The sequence below is a fragment of the Herpailurus yagouaroundi genome, unplaced genomic scaffold (genome assembly GCF_014898765.1).
Source record: "Herpailurus yagouaroundi ecotype Mexico unplaced genomic scaffold, PumYag 29, whole genome shotgun sequence".
In the NCBI taxonomy this organism is placed as follows: domain Eukaryota; kingdom Metazoa; phylum Chordata; class Mammalia; order Carnivora; family Felidae; genus Herpailurus; species Herpailurus yagouaroundi.
In genome coordinates, this window is record NW_024412377.1 from 67224980 (window position 1) to 67246430 (window position 21451).

The 21451-nt window shown below is 42.1% G+C and overlaps 1 protein-coding gene across 1 annotated transcript in view; it reads left to right on the plus strand.

Moving 5' to 3' along the window:
• The first annotated feature begins 1096 nt into the window (after positions 1–1096).
• The window catches only part of REEP5 (receptor accessory protein 5), a 39447-nt gene continuing 19092 nt past the window's right edge, over positions 1097–21451 (plus strand). The window contains exons 1-3 of the mRNA XM_040446685.1: positions 1097–1292; positions 2023–2116; positions 20884–21022. Of these exons, the coding sequence (XP_040302619.1) occupies positions 1175–1292; positions 2023–2116; positions 20884–21022 (351 nt within the window). The 5' untranslated portion in view covers positions 1097–1174. The remainder of the gene's footprint in view (positions 1293–2022; positions 2117–20883; positions 21023–21451) is intronic.

Here is a 21451-nt window from a genome sequence, read left to right on the forward strand (position 1 = left end):
TTAGAGTAAAAGCAAAGGAAAAACCCAGGAGTGGGCAAGATAGCTTTTTTTTTTTCTCCCAGAAATGGAAGGCAGTGCTGTAGCTAAGTCAATCTGAAAGAGCAGAGGGGTTGTGTTGGACAAAGAGGAAACGCTGGGGGGCAGTTTGTGTGCAGAGTCAGTGAGTGCTAGGTACTCAGGAACCGTAGGCTCTCGTCTGTAAGTAACTGGGAGTTTTGAAGCTTAATAAGCAATGATGAAAGCTCTACCCCAGTGTGCAGATCACAGGAGTCAGAAAGAATAATTTCAAAAGGAGTTTCCTGAAATAATATGGTGACATAACAAGAGCCAAAGTTCAGGTGGAGGAAGAGCAGGAGCTGGACATCCTGAAGGCCGCAAAGTGAGGCCCTGCCCTAAATCTCGGAATTACCTTCTCACGGTATTTTGCTTGTACGCAACTGCAGACTACTGTCTCCCCTGGGACAAGGGGTAGGGGAGTGGGGATGGAAACGTTTCCAGGATATCAGACATTAATCAAATTCAAGTCCACCACAAAAAGGTTTAAGTAGTGCAGTCCTTTCTTGGAAAGGGTGTCCCCCAGGGGAGGGTGTTTTAAGTCTCTTCAAGAGTCTTTCCAAAAAGGCTGAGAAAAACTATGCTGAGTTCTGGCATTGGGGGAAAAAGCATGTCTCCGACAGGAGTTCTTTCAGGGTGGTCGTACATTTCAATTTTTAGATTTCAAATGCCTTAGTAGGGTTAGCACAGTAGTACAGGCACATCAGACTAGTCCCACTACACTGAGGGTGGGGGCAACAAGGGCACCTGCCTCTCCCTTTCCACCTGCTTTTGCACTCATCGGATTTGCGAAAGGAGCTCGCAAGAGTCTCACCCGTCTCTACCCTCCGTGGATTAAGGCTGCTAGACGCGGGGTACGGTCGCCCCGCCGGGAGCCGCTGCAGCTCCGGCCCCTTGCCACTGCCAGGGAGGCGCAGGTCCGGCCTCTGGCAGGGTGTGGCGCTGGTGGCGGAGCGCGGGTGGGGCGGGCGGGGCGGAGCGAGGGGCCGCGCGGGGAGCGGGCCGCGTCAACTAGCGCCGGTTCCGCCCGCCTCCCGCCCCCGCCCCCGCCCCCGCCCCAGTCTTCGCGCTCAGCCCCGGCACTAGGAGCAGCCCGGGCGGCGGTGCGAAGGTCCTCGCCATGTCTGCGGCCGCGAGAGAGAGATTCGACCGGTTTCTGAAGGAGAAGAACTGCATGACCGACCTTTTGGCCAAGCTCGAGGCCAAGACCGGCGTGAACAGGAGATACATCGCGCTCGGTGGGTGCGGGGTCGCCGCCGCCTCCTGGGCCCCGGGAGCAGCTGCTGCACCAGCTGCAGGGGAAGCGAGCGGGAAGGGGGTTCGGAGGTCGGTGACAGACGGGGGCGAGAGGCATCCTAGGGGCCGTCTGGCCGCCCGGGAAGGCTTGGGGCCAGAGACCCCGCCGGGGCGCCCGGGCTGAGGCGGCGGGGGGTGGGGGGGGGGGGGGGCGCTGGCCTGTGTCCGCGACCCGGTGGCGGAGCGCCCGGGGAGCGGGGAGGGCCGGCGCTGACGTGTCTGTCCCCGCGGCCGAGTGCCGTGTCCCAGTGGCCTTGCGCAGGCTAGGCTCGGGATGGCAGGGGCCTCCTGCGGGAGGGCGCGCGGGCACGCTCCTAACACTGTCGGTGGAGCTCAGTACAGAGAAGGGTGTCCCCGGGAGGGGAGGAGCCGCGGGCAGGCGAAGGAGTCGGGGCCTCTCCGGATCCTCTGTGGAGCCGGGTTCCCTGGGCTACTGCGCGGTACGGCGGGGGAGCCCTGTGGAGGGAGAGCACGAGGAACGGCTCGAAGGTAGGGGCTGCCTGGTTATCCCCAGACTCACTGCAAAGCCCGCAAAGGCGCGGGCCCCACCTTACGGCGGTTTGTTTTTCTAGATCGCCTATACCCGGCCAAGCCTTGCGGTGTGGGCGGGGGCTGTCTGGCTTAGCGCTTCTTGTCCCACAAGACCTACTTCTCTCATCCTCATGTCTCCAGGTGTCATTGGGCTGGTGGCTTTGTATCTGATGTTCGGTTATGGAGCGTCTCTCCTCTGCAACTTGATAGGATTTGGCTATCCGGCCTACGTCTCGTAAGTGGCTCCCCCTCAACCCTCCTTTCCTCCTCTTCCCTCCCCATCCCCCATCCAGGGCTGCCCTAGTTACTAACACATCCGCATTTTCCTGGGAGAGCGGTCAGTGCACCAGAAGGTAGTAACTGCTTAAGGTTACACATTTTAGAGCCTTAACTTGATGCCTGATCTCCTGATGACTAGCCGAAATGCTTATTTCATCAGATTATGTTGGCAGGGTGGGTGCCTTCTAATGGATGCACAAATGGAAAGCGTTACAACAAAGTCGTCCTGCCTTAACTGGTGGGGAGATCTTAACTGGGTACAGAAAGCTGATTCCTTCTCCTTAACAATTATTTAAATGGATATTTCTCCTTATATGTATGTGCACAGACAGTAAAACCCCATCAAATGGGACTTCCCTAATTCAGAATTAATGTTAATGCAGAAACTGGGGAGACTTTTGCTTTCATGATTTTGAAAAGACTGGCTACTTCTTACAGGCAAATGGAAAACACCCTAGGATAAAAATAAAAACAACTTATAAAATGCATTCCTAATATAGATCCTTGGTTGTAGAAATGACTCATTTATATAATTAAGCTTTAAAATGTATCTGAATTTATTACTACTTGAGGTTTTCACCCTACAATGTTTATTTTGAAAATATTCTATCTACAATTTTATTTTTTCATTCATTCAAATAGGAATTCTTCCCCACAAATGAATTGTTTTACTCTACACCACTACCCGAGAAAGCTGGTGGGTTTTGCTTTCGTTGAATTGGTCTCTGCAACTTTTCTCGCCTATAGAGATAAAGGAAAACATTTAGGCTGGGAGGCTAAGACACAGATAAACACATTTATTACATCTTGGGTCTATTACAGGGCAGGCTAGAATTTAATATATGACTAGAAAGAAGGAAACATGTTTTAGAAGTTAGGTCTGATTTGAACAATTAAATTGAAGTGACGTAAGTAGTTGCTGTATTAGTTGGGTGCATATCCTTAGTAGCACTGTGTGAAGTCTGGCCATATTAGGATACTACTTGCTTATGAATTTGGAGGTCCTGTCGTCATGTTGAGAAAAGCGTTTACCCTTATTCGGTATTACCTGCTAAAGCACCATTGAGGTTGCATATGTATACCAAAAGATTGTGAAGGGCAGACCAGGAAAACTGGTTTGACTTTCAGATCAGTGAGAAAAAGTATAAGAATAAAAGTTTTCCAAAAATGTAATCTACTGAGAATATGGTGTAGGTGTATATAGAAAGTTTGTAGGCAACACTGATTATAAAAATGGCTTGTGGGCACCTTGGTACCTCAGTCGGTTAAGCTTCTGTCTTGATTTTGGCTCAGGTCATGATTTCATGGCTTTTTGAGATCCAGCCCAGCGTTGGGCTCTATACTGACCTTGCAAAGCCTGCTTAGGATTCCCTCTCTGCCCCTACCCTGCTTATGCACACTGTTTCTCTCTAAATAAATAAACTTAAAAAAAAAGGCTTGCACCACATGTCTATGATAACAGACAAAATAACATAAATGTATGTTCCTTCTGATTGTGTATTCTACTTGCAAGAGTTTTTTAAAAATTTTTTCAATGTTTATTTTGAGAGAGAGAGAGAGAGAGAGAGAAACAAGTGGGGGAGGGGCAGAGAGAAGGAGAGACAGAATTCCAAGCAGGCTTCACACCATCAGGTGCAGAACCTGATGTGGGGCTCGAACTCACGAACCCGTGAGATTATGACCTAAGCCAAAATCAAGAGTCAGATGCTCAATGGACTAAGCTGCCCATGTGCCCCAAGAGTTTCTTTAATAAAAAAGAGTTTGAAGCATTTTTCAGGTTTGTAGTTCAGAGGTTATTGATTATATTTTGAACAAATCTTGGGTGGCATTTTAGTAACTGTCTAGCTACTTGAATTATTTTGAACTAGCAAGGACTACAGATTTTTGGAAATACTGAAGGATAAAAAACTTTTCCACATCGGTACCATTTGGTACATAATCCTGTGAGAAACATAACCTTCTCTGTTGATGTGATGAGATCACTGGTGTGGGCTTTTAGTCAAGTAAAAATCTGTTTCTAGGTGGGCTATGTATATTCAGATATGTGCAGTACTCTACATGACTAAAGGTGCAGACAGAATTCAAGTATGTTTCTCCTTGACCTGAAGTGGATTAATTCCAGCAGGAACCTCATTTTCAGTCATATTTTAAAGCAAGTCAATTTCAGGTTTTTAAAAAAAATCATTTGTTTGTAGTCATTTATTCATTTTCTGCATAGTCAGCTGAATAGTATTGGCTCTTTTTACCTCCAAGAAGCCAAATGCTCTTGTCTATTGCTCATAATTCTGTGAAATGATAGAGACAGTCATATTTCTGAGTGGGTCAGGTGGGTGGGTTTTATATATTTTGGAATTAATTCTATTCACTGAGTATACTTTCCTTTCTATTTGAATATTCTGAGGTAAAGTGACATTTGTAGGACACCTTACTAGGGGTTGGAAAAGTGCTAAAAATCTAATAAAGGGAATTTCATGAAAAATTCAGGAAATAATGAGCATCTCTAGAGTGGTATTTATTCATAGGATGCTTCCTTTTTGTAGACACAACTCTTTTACCTATAAAATAAAGATAAGATTCTCTGACCATAAGGAAATTAAGTGAAGATTGCTCTCTGTGGGTATTTGGACTTTTCTCTAAAACAATGGTTCTCAGCCTTAGATGCCCATTGGAGTTATCTGAGGAGGCTTCAGAAGTGCTGAGGCCTAGTCCCAACCTCCAGAGATTCTGGTGTAATTGGCCTGGGATGCAGCTTGGGTTTGGGGGATTCAGGCTCGTTGGTCTTTTACAATTTGTAAAGGATTCTAATGTCAGCCAATGTTGAGAACGTGTGATGTACAGCAGCAGCAATCTGTGCTTGTTACACTTGAAAATGGGGTACAAGGGAGAGAAAAATGGCCTGCTGACCCTGGGCCCCACCTGGCCTCTGCTTTATCAAGGTGATGTGGAACCGTGTGCATAGTACAAAGCACACAGACCCCCCTGTGAGTAAAATTTAGGCAGTCAATGTTAAACATTAGTCTAATCAAGTTTGTTCATCGCTTAACCAGTGTAATTGTGTAATTGTCAGAAACCCCTTGAAAATGGGTGTTATTGGTGGCACCCAAATCAGTGTTAGTTAAAATGTGGGGCACCTGGGTGGCTCAATCCGTTAAGCTTCCTACTCTTGATTTTGGCTCAGGTCATGCTCTCATAGTTTTGTGAGTTCGAGCCCCATGTTGGGCTCTGTGCTGACCCTGAAGAGCCTGCTTGGGATTCTCTCTCTCCCTCTCTTTCTGCTCCTCCCCAGCTCATGCTCTGTCTCTCTCAAAATAAACTTAAAACAATTATTTAAAAAATTGTGATCTGTGATCCCTTTCCCTTTAATAGTTCTCCTTGCCTCTTATAATTCTCCCTGTGCTCCCCAGCCAGAGTTATTCTAAACAATATGGGTTCATCTATTTAGCAAAAGTCAAATCCAGCCACATGCCAGGCACTGTGGCAACACTTGAGATACACGATGGGCTGAGGTCAACATGCTCTCCATTCTCTTTGAATGAACGGTCTACCTACATGCACTACAATAAATAAAGTAGTGACACAGTGTGGTAAGTAAGCCCTGTGAAGAAAATTGACAGGGAGCTGGGGTAGGGGATTGTGGGATGGACCCCCTTTCCGTATTTATGTGAGATACCATCTCAGTTAAGGCTTGAGGAATGAGAAAGTGCCAGGCCAGCCAAGAGCAGAGCCAGGCCGAGGGAGCAGCATGTGCCAGGAACAGCGCCTTGGAAGCTCTGAGCCGGAAGAAAGGTGAGATCGACCCAGAGAGGTGCAGGTGCCATCAGGCAAGGCTGATGGCCGGTTAATAAGTGTAGTTTTTATTCCTGGTAGTTTGTAGGGAGTTGGCAGGTTTTCTGATTGCCTTGGATGGGTTTTAAATAGGGGGTGACATGAGGGACGCCTGGGTGGCTCAGTCAGTTAAGCTTCCAACTCTTGATCTCTGCTCAGGTAATGACCTCGCAGTTTGTGAGTTTGAGCCCCACATCCGGCTCTGTGCTAATGGTGTGGAGTCTGCTTGGGATTCTGTCACTCCTCTCTGCTTATCCCCTGCTTATGCTCGCTCTCAAAATAAAGAAAGAAACATAAAAAAATTTAGGGGGTGACATGATATGATTTACATTTTAAGGTCATTTTGGCTACTGTGATCTCTGGAAGGAATTAGCCATCCTGCAAAACTCTTGCCAGTCTCAGCCTTTCTCACCTTCAGCTTTTGCTTCTGCTATTTCCTCTCTTCTCCCTCCATCGTAGGGAGGCCCACAGATTGTATGTAATGGTCAGCACTGAGCTTAGAGGCTGCAGGGCACAGAAATAAAATTTGGAAAAGCTCATATGGCTTCATTGCTTATCCTGTGACTCACCACCTTGGGAAAGCTGTGGGTGGGACCCTGGCATTACCTGGCTTCAGGTGAGGTTGTGGCATGTTGGAACACAGACAGCTGGAGGCCTGGCTCCTGGAGGGGCAGTTAGTGCCTTAAGAGGTACCCCCTTCCTACTGGTTACTTTTTAAAAAAAATTTTTTTTAACGTTTATTTTTGAGATACAGAGAGTGGCAGAGCATGAGCAGGGGAGGAGGAGGAGAGAGAGAGATAAAGAATCCGAAGCAGGCCCCAGGCTCCGAGCTGTTTGTCAGCACAGAGCCCGACGTGGGGCTCAAACCCACGAACTGCGAGACCATGACCTGAGCCGAAGTCGGACACTCAACCGGCTGAGCCATCCAGGTGCCCCCCCTACTGGTTACTCTTATTTTCTGTGTACATCATTTCCGTATGTTTCCAGACTTTTTGGCCACACTGTACAGGCACTTTGAAATATAATTCCAGCCTTCTCATTGTCAAGAGCTATTGACAGAATTGCTGTCATCTCTTTATTCACTCTATTCCTGAGAAGACAAGGCAGACCACTGCATTGTAGGAACTCTGTTCTTAAGGTAGACCCACCCCCATGCTGCCCATTTTTTTGCCAAGATATAATTCACATGCAGCCTTTTTAAAGTGTACAATTCAGTGTTTAGTATACTCATAAAGTTGTGCAATCATCACTGCTATCTAATTCCAAGACATTTTCATCACCCTCAAAAAGAAACTGGATCCATTAGCATTCACACCCTATTTCTCCTATGCCCCAGTCTCCAGAAACCACTTACAATTTTCTGTCTCTATGGATCTGCTTGTTCTGGACTTTTCATATAAATGGAATCCTGTAATATATGGCCTTTTGTTTCTGGTGCAGCCTTGCTTTTGTTTGGCGAGAGGGCAGCGGGAGGGAGGAAGGGAGGGAGAAGGAGAGTAGGGGGGCAGGGGGAATCTTAAAGAAGCTCCATGCCTAGCACGGAGCCTGATGCAGAGCTTGATCTCATGACCAAGAGATCATGGCCTGAGCCAAAATCAAGAGTTGGATGTTTAACAGACTGAGCCGCCCGGGTGCCCCAGTACAGCCCTGCTTTTAGTGGCATTGCACAAATAAGAGTCTTTCTGAAAGATGCCCTGTGAGCATGTGCTATGCTGCACCCTCACACGCAGAGTCTGTTGCCAGAGACCTAAGGTAGCCCTCACCGGGGGTCCTTGAGTGGGTGCTAGTCTTGTCCCTGCTTCTTTGTTCAAATGGAATTATGAGGGAAAGTCTAATGACTTTCTTTCCTCTTAAAAAAAAATTTTTTTTTAACGTTTATTTTTGAGACAGAGGGAGACAGAGCGTGAGTGGGGCAGGGGCAAAGAGAGAGGGAGACACAGAATCTGAAACAGGGTCCAGGCTCTGAGCTGTTAGCACAGAGCCCAATGTGGGGCTCGAACCCACAAACTGTGAGATCATGACCTGAGCCTAAGTCGGACGCTCAACCGACTGAGCAACCCAGGCGCCCCTAATGACTTTATTTTCTATTTTTGCTTTTGTCCTGCAGAGAAAGGAAAGGAGGAGAGTTTGCTTTCTATCCTACTCAGCAACTTTAAAAAAATTCCACAAAAATGTCTATTAACTTTTATTTTTATTTCATTTTTTCATAAAGATCAGGCTACCACCTTCCTGGGACTATCAGAGTTGGGCCTTAGAGATCAAGCATGTAATCTAATTCCTTTGGTTTTCTTTTCTTTCTTTCTTTCTTTTTTTTTTTAAACCCCAGCATAAGGCTTTGAACTCATGACTCTGAGATCAAGACCTGAGCTGAGATCAAGAGTCTGATGCCTAATGAGCTGAGCTACCTAGGTGCCCCTAATTCCTTTAGTTTTCAAATGATCCAGGCACAGAGAGGTAGAGTATGTTTCTGAAGTTCACACAGGGGCCAGTCTTGGTCTGGAACCCTCAGCTACTACGCAGGAATGTGAAAGCACCTTGAGGCATATTTTAGTATCAGACTCGAAAAGATTAAATATGTTTAGAGTCCAGCATTTTGATGACTGTATACAGTCTAATGTTTGGCAACACTTTTGAAATCTCATGCCCACTTCAGTGATGTGTGATTCTATCTCCTGTGTCCTCACCAGCACATTAAAAAAATTTTTTTTAATGTTTATTTTTTGAGAGCGAGAGCGAGAGCACAGAGCAGGGGAGGGGGAGAGAGAGAGAGAGTGAGACACAGAATCCGAAGCAGGCTCAGGCTGTGAGCTGTCCGCACAGAGCCTGATGTGGGGCTCAAACCCACAAACTGTGAGATCATGACCTGACCTGAAGTCGGATGCTTAACTGACTGAGCCACCCAAGTACCCCATATCAGCCCATTTTAAACTGTGCCACCAATACAAACAATGTTACTGCTTTTAGCTCTTTGCATAGCTGAATACCTGTGTAGCACTTCATTTAATAGATACTTATATCCCTATTTAAGTGCCTTACAAATGTAGCTCATTTAATCCTTATGGCAACCCTCTGATGTAAATACTATGATTGTTCCCATTTTACAGATAAGGAAACAGAGAAAGAAGTAACTTGATCAGGGTCTCACAATTAGTAGATGGTAAAGTGTATTTAAACCCAGGGAGCCTGGGTGGCTCAATCGGTAGAGCATAAGACTCTTAATCTTGTGGGTCATGAGTTTAAGCCCCAGATTGGGCATAGAGCTTGCTTACTTACTTACTAACTAACAACAAACCCAGAGCCCATGTTTTTAAGTTTTATGTTACACTACTTTCCATGTGGCTCTTCGACTGTCTCAGATACATGCCATGCCCTATGCAGAGATGAAAATTGAACTGTTGATGTAAACCTTTTCTTTTCTCAGTTTGACATTGTCAATACACTGTCTTGATGCAGTGTATTTTTCCTCTCTCAAATAGGGGACTGCCCCCACCCCCCCCCCCCCAACCAAGTCATGTATCTGCAAACATAGGCATTTGCAGTGTTTTGGGAACATGAGTTAGAATGTATTAGAAATAACTAACAAGTTATTTCTCTTGTTATGTATCATTGATTTACAACAGCAGTGACATAACTAGTTATTTGCAGACTTGCTCTCTTTTACCAGGGCAAGCCCCTATGAGGATGGCACACTGAATTGCATTTCCTGAGAGAATGTGGCCTTGCCTTTAGTTCTGTGTCAGGAGGCAGAGAATCTTTAGGAGGAGATGTTTGGGGGTGACTCCTATGCGGTAAGATTGAAAAGGGGATGGTGTGTGTGGGGGGTGATATTTGGGAAAGACACTGTCAGAGTAACCACAAGAGTTGTAATACAGTTAACCAGAAGTAAAAGCTACTGCCTCTTCTTAGCTAATGATTCACAGCAGATAAAGTGCGGGAGCATAGTTTACAAAGGACTCAGATCAACTCATTCAAGATTTGCAGTGGCAGCCTCCTATAACAGAGGTGTTCTCCGAAGGAGCATTGGAGGAAGTTGTCTTGGTATGACTGGCAGTTGAGCACCACTTTCTGTTTCGGGAAACAAAGTCCACTGACGCAAAGTGAGGCTTCCCTAATGGTGCTGGAGGATGTGTACTTGTGGTTCTCTTCTGAGACTCATTAGTAAGGGGGGTGTTTGTTTTCTTGGGTGCTTCCCCCCCCAAAAAAAACTTGTAATTATGGTTTGTTTCTTTTTTACTCTTGAGAACGTGGGGGCAGATACACTTTCTCCTAAGCTGCTTACGTTCCTATTACACTAGCTTTTCTCTCTACAACTGTAAGCTCTGTGCTGGAGTGCTGAAGAGCAGAGTGGCGAATGCCCACCCTTTGACTCCTCCGGGTAGTGTGAAGCTCAGGTGGTGTTCTGGCTGACCGTGCACTTGGCTCCATTACTGGCATTGTGTGAATTTTGCCTTCAGCGTCCTGAGATGTTAGATGTTTAAGTTTTATCAGCTTTTTATTGGTTGAGTTTTCACTTAGTATTACTGCTAATATTGCTGAGCTATTTTAAGATGGCATTGTGGAGAAACTAGAAAAAGTAATAAAATATCCTTATAATCGCATGTCACTATTTTTGTAGGCAATTACAGCCAGAATTTTAGGTTAGGTTAGGTTAGGGTTCCCCCCATCTCCCTTGCCTGTGCCATAGAGAAAGGAAGGTCTTAAGGAGCAAATAAGATGAATGATTTAACTTACTTACTCATGATCTACTTTCTGGGCTCTTAAGCAGTCGTGAGGAGAGATCTCATTCCTAATGTTCTGTTCTAGAATGCTCCCTGTGAATTTTAATGAAAATGTTTTCCTATTTTTGAGGGCCCTAGAGATGTGGTTTATTTGTCCTCTGCCTTCATCCAACTCATCTTGGAGTTCTCTTTTTCAAGACTGACTCTGAATGAGGAGTCCATTTCCAACTTCATTTCCTCTTATGGTATTTAAAACAACTAGAAATACATATGGGACATTCTAAGGTACTGGTGACTTTTGACAACATTACCAATTAGTTAATTTTGAGGAACAATGAATTAATTTAGAATTGGAAAGCAGTTTAAAAAATTGTTCATGAAATGGCTTTTTGTAGCAATTGAAATATAAGTGGGGCCTGTAAGAACCTCTTCTGACTTTGGTCTGTCGCTAGCACACTCTTCTGGTTCTTGGGAGTAGAGCTTATCAGTCCCTCTCAGTCACATGACCACTATATTTATCCTGCAGCCTCCGAGAGTTATGCCAGGTGATCTGGTGAAGGGATCACTTACATGTCAGAGGTAACTCGAGGCTGCTATCTGCCTATCTTGATGTGGCCTTCTTTTGTCTAGGAAAGGTCAGTTTAGATCATTCTTGTCCAGGTTGTGAGGGTACTTGAGCCTAAGTTAAACTTGATGATACTATACTTGACATAGACATTACATTTATAGAACCAGTCATTTTATTGACAAAGGGTTGTTCCAGTAGGATTTGCATCTGCTGTTTTATTGCTTTAGGCATACATTTTTTTTTTAACTATCAAATAGTTTAGCACATTAAGCGCTTTTTTTTTTGTTTTTTTTTTCCTTCAAGCAGGGAAAGAATGATCTTTTATTATTATTTTTTTCAATATATGAAATTTATTGTCAAATTGGTTTCCATACAACACCCAGTAGCACATTAAGCTTTGAGTTATAAAATGTTAGCTAGTTTAGGTCCTAGAGATCAAGCTGCTGGGGCAAGAGCTACCTTTTACAGATTCGGAAACTAAGGCCACAAACAAGTTACTGGACTTGGGTCATGGGTTTGTTGGGGCAAAGCCAGGGGTAGTCGTAGGGATGCCTGAATTCTCTGGCCTGCACACTTTAGCATTCCTCATGTTTTATATTTGACTGTAACTGAATATTTCATTTTGCATTAAAAAACAAAATGGTGGGAAGTTGATAAATAAGATCATTGTAATTAAACACCAAACTATTTGACGACTGAATGACTACTTTTGTTTTATTATTCAGTCTCCCTTGGAGATGTTTTATAGACTCATCTAAAATGTATTTGCCTGGGAATTTAGCCTATTTATGTATTTCATTAAGTCGGTCATTTTATATAGGAGAACAAACACCATACATACTAAAGAGTAAAGGAGTTTGATATATTTTCATTGTTCTTGTATAGTAACCTTAGAAGATAGTTTCTACATATTTAGGATGCATACCTAGCTACCTATCATATCTTTTTTCTTTCTTTCTCTCTTTTTTTTTTTCGAATAGGGGAGGAGGGCTGGCTTAATATAAATCGTAATAAGCATATGGAGTTTTTCATATGTTCTGTTTTCTTCCATTAGTTTCTCTAGCTCTGTACAGGATCCTCTCTCTTGCTTTGAGAGCACAACTACTCTGCAGTGGAAAACAAGTAACTCTGAGTGCCCATGGCTTCTTACCTTCTTTTCTTCCATGAAGAAGAAAAATGTTTTTATTAGCATGGAAACAAACTAGTGTTTATGTCTTAAAATACGTAATTTTTTCCTTCTAATTTGATGCACTGTATGTGTCAAATAAGATTTGCAGTGGCATTCTCCTCAACCAAGGTAATAAGAAATTAGTAAACCTTTTTGAGCTCTCAGGAGTTCCTAAATCACACTCTCTGATAAATTAACACAGGAGAAGTAGTCTCGTGCATAGTGGGTGCTGTGTATGGTCACGTTATATGTTTGCCATATCAAAAAGGATTATAAACATTATGGTCTGTATTCTTCATATTTAGGCTTCAAATAATCTACCTTGAACTCGGGAATATTTGCTATTAAATAAAATTTACCACGTTAGAGATAAAACAAACCAAGTGGAATCGAGGCAGATTTCTTTCTGTTCTTTACCAACAGCATATCTCAAGGCTGTTTATTATTATAGGTTGTTTTATTAACTGCTTTTTTTTTTGATTCACTGTCAGTCTGGTGATGTAATGGACTCATTAAAATTAAACTTCCATGGATGGATACAATTGGTTTTAGTAGTAAAGCCAGTGCTTTTAAGAAATATATTATTTAATTTTATGTCATTTGGCTAATCTGAATTGTAGTGGCCAAGTTACATATGAACCATGTACCATTCAGGTGGTGTATACCTGAATTTCTTTGGTGTGAGTGATCAGAAGCATATGTATATAGACCTGATAATTACTAGCTGTATTAACTCTTGCGCAAATCAGATTAACTTTCATAAAGGTCAATTTTCTTGAGCAAAAGGGGTGGATAGTATATGTCAAACACTTGGCACAGAATCTAGCATTCAGTAAGTGCTTAATCAAGGGTGGTTACTTTTACTAACCTACAAAGAGGAAAACTAATCATTGTTGTGATGAAATCTAGGTCATTGAGCTTTTAAATGATTAAGGAAAGATCTCCTTTCATTAATTTTCATTAATTTTTTCCACTTACTTTTTTGGGCCCTTAAGACATTATTATTCCAAGAGCAAAAAAGTACAATAAGAGTTTGTTCTTCCAGGTTTGTAAATATGTGGTATGGCTGATGGTTTTCTTCTGTTATGGTACAGTGGTGTGCATGTTCCTAAGCACTGGGTGTCATTTTAACAATTTTAAAATCTTAAATCCCATTTTTTACTTTTTGTTTCTGATAAGATTTCCAGTTTCCCATAACTCTGCCTCCATAACCCTCCTTCATAAGACCCTTCCCCAATCACACATATGCTCCTTAATTAGCAGGGGAACTATTTTTTGACTGTTGGCTTTTGGTCCTTGAGTCTGTTTTGGCCCCAAGGGCTTTAATTACAATGTCAGTTGCATTGTTTGGTGCTCAGTATATATACTTGCATCTGAATGAATCTGTCACTGATTTTCTGTGGTGGATTACCATATGGGGCAGGGAATATCTTAGGTTCTCTGAATAATGACTCAGATTTGGAGGGAGAGAATACTGGTAGTCCAAGATAACCTCTGTGCAAACTTTGTTTTCTTTACACGTTTCTCTTTCTCTTTTTTTTATTTTTTATTTTTTTGAGAGAGAGAGAGAGGGCACAAGTGAGCAAGAGGCAGAAAGAGAGAGAATCCCAGGAGGGGCAGAGAGAGAGAGAGAGAGAGAGAGAGAGAGAGAGAGAAGCAGGGCTCACCCAATGCGGGGCTTGTGCTCACCGTGATTCGTGAGACTCGAACTCATGAACCGTGAGATCATGACCTGAGCCGAAGTCAGATGCTTGACTGAGCCACCCAGGCACCCTCTTTACACATGTTTAATGCTATCCTTTCACTATCCTTCATTCCTGTCCTTGCTTTTAGAAAATAGCAATAAAGGTGTAAACAAACTGATGGGACGTGAAAGGGTGAAGGCAGCCGGTACCAGTCACTGGAGGAGCCCAGTGGTCTGGCCAGTGGGTTCCGTGCATATCAGTACCAATCCAATACCAATGTAAAGAATTTTGGCCCATGAACCTTCACACCATGGGCCTGAAAAATGTTTTCACAAGTGTCTGAGTTTGTTCCCATTGACCTGCCAATGGGATTTGGGGATTTCAGCTCTTCACTCTCTATAGCATTGGGATTTGGAGAGTGAAGTGTAATTAAAATCCATGGGTAATTCTCTAATCTCCTTTTAGCCTTATTAACAATGCTGTTAACCCTCTACCAGATGTACTTAGCCAGAAGGACTAAGCTTTTTTTACTCTCTTGCCTCCCAATAATAATAATAATACTAAATTATTACCACATTATAAGTACTATCTATTAAGGATATATTTAATGAGAGCTTACTTGGTTCAAGTCACTGATTCTAAGTGCTTTGCATGTAATCATTTAATCTTCATAACAGCATGATCAGGTTTATCATTCCTTCTTGACAAATGAGGAAATTAAGGCCCAGAATAACTTGCTCAAGGTCATGTGCCTAGTAAGTGCTGGAACAGGGATACAAGGTACCTGCCAAGGGTGGTGAAGTGATGCAAAGCCAGATGAGCATTGGGAAGAAATGGAGGGAAAAGCCAGACTATTCCATCATCCAGAGTAATTAATAATTTTTCAAAATGTTGATATATTTTGAGAGACAGAAAGCACATGCACATGCGCGAGCAGAGGAGGAGCAGAGAAAGAGGGAGAGAGAATCCCAAGCAGGCTCTGTGTTGTCAGTGGCAGAACCTGACATGGGGCTCGAAATCATGACCTGAGCTGAAATCACAAGTCAGATGCTTAACCAACTGAGCCCCAGGCACCCTGTAATTAATACATTTTTGATAGTTTGCTTTTTTGAAATAGAAAATTAGAATGAGTCCATTCCATGTGTTGGACTACAGGACTCTCTTCTCTCTGTGTCTTTATGTGTTTATATGTGTGTTACTGAAAACCTTTTAATGCTCTAAAACACGAGGGTGTGTCTGATCATTGTTAGAGAAGTTTGTAAGAAAACCATGAGCTGTTTCCTCAAGAGAGAAATTAAATGAATATGCCTGATGTTCACTTCAGTATTTAACAAAGCCCTAAAGAGACAGTTAGTCCCATAGGAGGAAGTAGTTATAGAAAGCCTGGTGTTTATTTTTTTCTCCCACATAGAAATATTTTTCCTTTCTCTTGTTATAACAATATTGTACAGGCTCATTACAAAGACCTTAAAAAAGTGAAATTCTGCAGTCCCAATGCCCAGGATTAACTTTACACAATTTGAAATATATGCTTTTGGATACCATTCTTGGTCTGTAAACACATAGAAATAGATATCCATGTCTCTTTTTTTTTCAAAACACAAAGTTATCTACTTTTTACATTCAACATTGTAGCTTGGACATCTTTCTTTGTTAATATCCTTTTTAAAGACTTCAGAATATTTCATTGTATGGATATACCAAAATGTATTTACACAGCCCATTGCTGCCTTTAAAAAACCTGTAGACACATACTTCATAATATTTTATTTTCATTGAAATTACTTTAATATCAGTCTTTTCTCTTTGAACTTCATTTGTTGGTCTATACAATATAGAACATGAACAGTTTGTCTCTAAGACAGCTTCTAACTCAACATTCTACAATTTCTAATTCTGCTCTGTGAATTTTTAGAACTGCTAACCCATGTATAGTATTGACAGCCATCTTCTGCACCTTAGCCCTGTTTCTGCTGCTCACCCAGGCCTCATTTCTTTTTTGCACCTTGCTTGAGGTAGACCAACCTCTGCCCCTGGAACATGGTAGGTGGCTGAAGAGAGAGAGAACAAAGAAGCCATAGAACCAAGCCCAAGTGACCAGGCTTTGGATCAGTGGTGAGAATATGGCAGTGAGTCTGCAGAGAGCAATCTAAGACCATGGTGTCTGTCTTTTGTGAATGTGTAGTTCTAAACCCAGGTTTAGTGTCTGTGGTATGGCTAACATAGCTCACTTAAGGGCAAGGGCACATTGAGAATAAATAAGACAATGGCCCAGGCCTGTGGGGAGAGTGGTTGGAATTGTTGCCAGCTGTCTTTGGGATAGTTCCAGAACTCCTCTGGGGTTTAGCTAGAGATCGAAAAGCCCCGGGGGAGGTTGATATTCTAGCCAACGTAATAGAGGACTTTTAGATTGGTTCTTAAAATTTTAGCAAAAGAGTTTTGTTTAAGAGATGTTTTTATCTTGAATTCTTTTACAAGTTTGAGAATGCTCAGGTGAGCGTTCTACATTATCTTAGAGTGACTCATCCTAATTGTAGCAGAGATATCATTCAGTTTGCCTTTTCTGTCTATCTTTTCTTCTCTCCTGGCCTCTTGTTTGTTGCGGGAAAGGGGTAACCTACCCTTTGGCTACAAATCCATCATTTGGGTTTTCTTTCCTGGAAGAGATATGCAGAGGTGGTGCTGAGACTGAAACTTTGACCAATAGTTCTGAAACTTGGCTTAGCCTTAGGATCACCTGCACAACTTTCTAAAGCTTAAAGCTCTACATGCCAGAGTCTGAATCACTAGGTCTGAAAAGAACCCAGGCGTGTATGTTTAACTAGTTCTGTAGGTGGTTATGGATCATCATCTAAGTTTGAGAAACAGTGGACTAGGGCACCAACTCAGAACATGTCCTGTTCACTTCTGATACCCTCCCTTCCCTCCCCACCTCTGCCTGTCACCCCTCAGGTAAGCAGGTTGGAGGGTGGAAGGGTTCTCTAAGAATCTGGGCCTTGAGACTGACTTCTCTTATTTGTCTTCTGTGACCAATTTACCCTTTTTGGGTCTTGGTTTTCTTCAGCACAAGACTAGATCATTCTGGTCCCTTCCAAAAGAAATATTATGAACTCTTTTTGTATTTATAGTAATGCAGTAAATATTTATTAAATGCCTACTTGGTACCAGACATTTTGCTAAGTGTTATGCAGCCTGGTGGTGAGTTGTTCTAAATAGGGAAACAGCCTGGGATAGTGAAATAGGCACAGGCTTTGTTGGAGTTAATCTTGGGTGTAAATCCAACCTCTGCTACTTGTTCAATTTCTTTTTAAAGTAAGCTCTCCACCCAATATGGGGCTTGAACTCATGAACCCGAGATCAAGAGTCGCACACTCTACTGAGTGAGACAGCCAGGTGCCCCCAGTCTCTGCTGCTTGGAGCTAGGAGCCCTGCACATGTTGTTTTTCTTCCTTAAGCCCCAGTATTTCCTGAAAATAACAATCCTTACATCATAGGGCTATTATGAAATTAAAATAACTCTTAGGTAAAATTTAACCAAGGATGTGAAAGATGTATACTCTGAACACTATGAGGCATTGATGAAAGTAATTGAAGAGGACATAGATGGAAAGATATAACACACTTATGGAGTGAAAGCATTAATATTGTTAAAATGTCCATACTACTCAAGGCAATCTGCAGATTCTATGTAATCCCTATCAAAATAGCAGTAGCACTTTTCACAGAACTAGAACAAATAATCTTAACATTTGTACGGAATTGTAAAAGATCCTGAATGGCAAAAGCAATCTCGAGAAAGAACAAAGCTGCAGGTATCACAATGCCAGACTTCAAGATCGATTACAAAGCCACAGTAAAACAGTATGATACTGACACATAAATAGACACACAGATCAATGGAACAGTATAGAGAGCCCAGAAATTAGCTCCTGCTTTCATGGTTAATAATGCTTATATGGTTAATCTACAACAAAGGAGGTAAGAACATGAGGTGGGGAAAAGATATTCTTACCAGTAAATGATGTTGGGGAGGAAAATTATTAGGTTCCTACCTCTTCCCATTCTTTAGCTGTGCCATTTTGGCTAGAATGGAAGGGTGTAGAGTGCTTAAGATTTTTTAATTCCTGTGTTGCCTGATAAGTTGCTACATCCTCATTCTGATATACTGTGTTGAAATATGATTCAGTAGAAGTACAAGGCTGTGGAGTGTATTGTTGAATAGTCACCTATGTCCATGCACTTGGACAAGGAAGTATATAAGTAAATAGCACTCAGGAAAGGCTCTTCTCTACTCTTCCCATAACTAGATTGGAGTGCTTCACCATTTTGATTCTAAGTTTCCACACCTATGGACTGTCACTTATGTTCTTTCTTATTGTGACTAGTTTATTATTTTACTTATTTTGAGAGAGAGAGAGAGAGGGAACACATGTGCCAGCAGGAAGGGGGAGCAGAGTGGGAGAGGGAGAGAGAGAAACCAAGCAGACTCCATGCTGTTAGCCCAGAGCCCGATGTAGGGCTCTATCCCACAAACTGTGAGAGCATGACCTGGGATGAAATCAAGAATTGGACACTTAACCGACTCAACCACCAAGGTGCCCTTATGGTATTTTAAATTAAAACAGTAACTAAATGCTTCAGTTATCTGAGAAATTCTATTAAAAATCTCTTCAGCTTAATAAGAATCTGGGTTTGTCCTGACCTCTGTCATGTGCCTTGGTTTTCTACAAAGTTGTGATCAACCTGTGTGTTGTTTGGAGCTCTTTTCTTCCTGCTTTCGATGTTACTACGTAGTTTTCCAAGTGTATTAACATGGAAGCCTTTGAATGCCTAGTGTTTATAAGTTATGGAAATTAACTATTTAAAAATTTATTCCTTGAAGCACAGAACTTGAACTGTTTGGGGTGGTTTTTCTGTTTTTGAATCTGTGGATCTTGACTAACCTCTTAAAAACAATGACATAGAATGGAATTGAAAATACCAGAATGTTTCCATGAAATGTATATTTCAGTTTATATTTATGTGTGGATACATTTGTTTACTGGATGTTTGTTTACTACATAGTCATGAATTGCTTTGGTTTCCAAAATGAAGACCTTAAGTGAAATATAACTCCATATCCCCTCTGCCCAGGAGTGACATCTAAGAAACAAATCTTTATCAAACTAATAACTAATAACTTAAATGATCCACTTAAATAGAAATGGATAGGAAAATGGCCTTATGTGTAAAGGGGATACCACTGTTAGTTCTTTGGTTAATGTGCTTGCCCACGCTTTTCCTTTGGCCTTTTGTTACATTTGCCAGCTTCCATCTGAGGAAAGCTGAAACACAGACATAGTCCACAAGTTACAAGCCATTATTTTATAATCTCTCATAAATTCATTTTATAATTCTTTTGTGTAAGTTGAAAAACTTTTGCGTTGTCTTGGCTTGCAGAGAGGTATTGATTTTATCTCTTCTTCCTCTTCTCTTCCTCATGTCATTAGCACTCATCTCAGTCAGCTAGAACTTTCCCGTCTTTGGTTGTTTTCTTACAACACCCAGGCATACAAGCAGACCTCAAGCCCACAGCTGCTTCTCATCACTTCAGAGGCTTTCTTAGAGAATGACTCAGCATGATTCAGCAGTCTAACGGTCCCTTTGGGGAACCCATCTTACCAAGTATTTTCAGCAGTTAACCCATCTCATAAGCTAACAATATTCATAGACCTTCGAGTTTCCTGTGTTAGTCCAGCTCAGTTCTGATAAGTGTCCAGACATGTGTTAGGATAGGATTAAAAAATTAAGGAATTCAGCTTTAGAATGAAGAGATTCCCAGGCATGAAAGAAATTTCTGTGATTCAGAAGTAAAAGATTAATTAATTAAATGTTTATTTATTTTGAGAGAGAGTGAGAGAGAGAGTCTTAAGCAGGCTCCACTCATCCAGGTGCCCCAGAAGTAACAGATTATTTTAAAATTATTTCCATTCATTTGCAGAATGAAATTTGTTTAAGCAGTAGCTGGTACTGAGAAAGTCATGTTATTAACTGATGAGGGAAGGAAAGGCTACAGCCAAAAGATCACACAATGATAGAACCAAATGGACACCATGATATTTGTTTTCACCTATTTGTTATGAAGTTATGTTATAGACTTTGGGCAGTATCTGACCTATGTCCCAGAAGTTCCTTTGTGGAAGTTTCTACTTACCCATAATATAGCTCAGTTATTAAAAGTACATAAAAGCTAAGTTACCATCAGAGAATTCTTTTTTTTTTTTTAATGATTTTATTTTTAAATAATCTCTGTACCCAACATGGGACTCAGACTTACAACCTTGAGATCAAGAGTCACATACTCCACCGACCGACTGAGCCAGCCAGGCTCCCTGCCATAAAAGAATTCTTTTTCTTTTCTTTCTTTTTTTTTTTTTTTTTTTTTTTAAGAATCCTTGATAAAGCTCTGGAGGCAGGCCTGCACTTGGGAGTTCCCAGTCATTGGTGATATCTCCTGCTGCCTGGTTAAGACAGAGTGGAAATCCAGGGGACAGCTAGTGCTGGTTTCTCTGGTGACAAGAAGACTGGTAACAGGTAGTCACAATGGCTTGTTATTTCCAGATTGCTTCTTACGTTGTATTCTTATCTCCATGACAAGGTGCATACATTTGCCTGAGTTTCCTACCTGGTATGGGAGGGCAGGCTGTCAAAGTCTGCTGTTCGAAAGTGTTTCATTGAGATCACACTACATGATGTACTTGCTTTTGTATTGCCTTTCAGGATTAAAGCCATAGAGAGTCCCAACAAAGAAGATGATACCCAGTGGCTGACCTATTGGGTAGTGTATGGTGTGTTCAGCATTGCTGAATTCTTCTCTGACCTCTTCCTGTCATGGGTCCCCTTCTACTACATGCTGAAGGTATGTTGAACTTCTCTGTTTCCTTCCATCTATGTATTTGCTTTGTGCCCTACCACTAAAATAAATTCCATCTTAGGACCTATATAACAGGAACAGATGCTTGAGTGTTGGACATCTGTGGCTCTGCCTCAGATTATAAATAGGAAAACAGAATTCGACACACCTCCCTTATTTTGTATACTGCCTTGGAAACAGCCAAAGCAATTGTGTATTCAAGATGTGTTTGGTAATAAAAGATGGAAATACTGTGACCTAGCACAAGCATTGTTGTTAGTTTACCAAGATCCTTCCTTCAGGCAGTGTTACCTAGGTTTGATGCAGAAGCACTGCACATTTTGGCAGGCCATTGATTATTTACAGTGGTGTGTGGGAGTCTTTCTTTCTTTCTTTCTTTCTTTCTTTCTTTCTTTCTTTCTTTCTTTCTTTCTT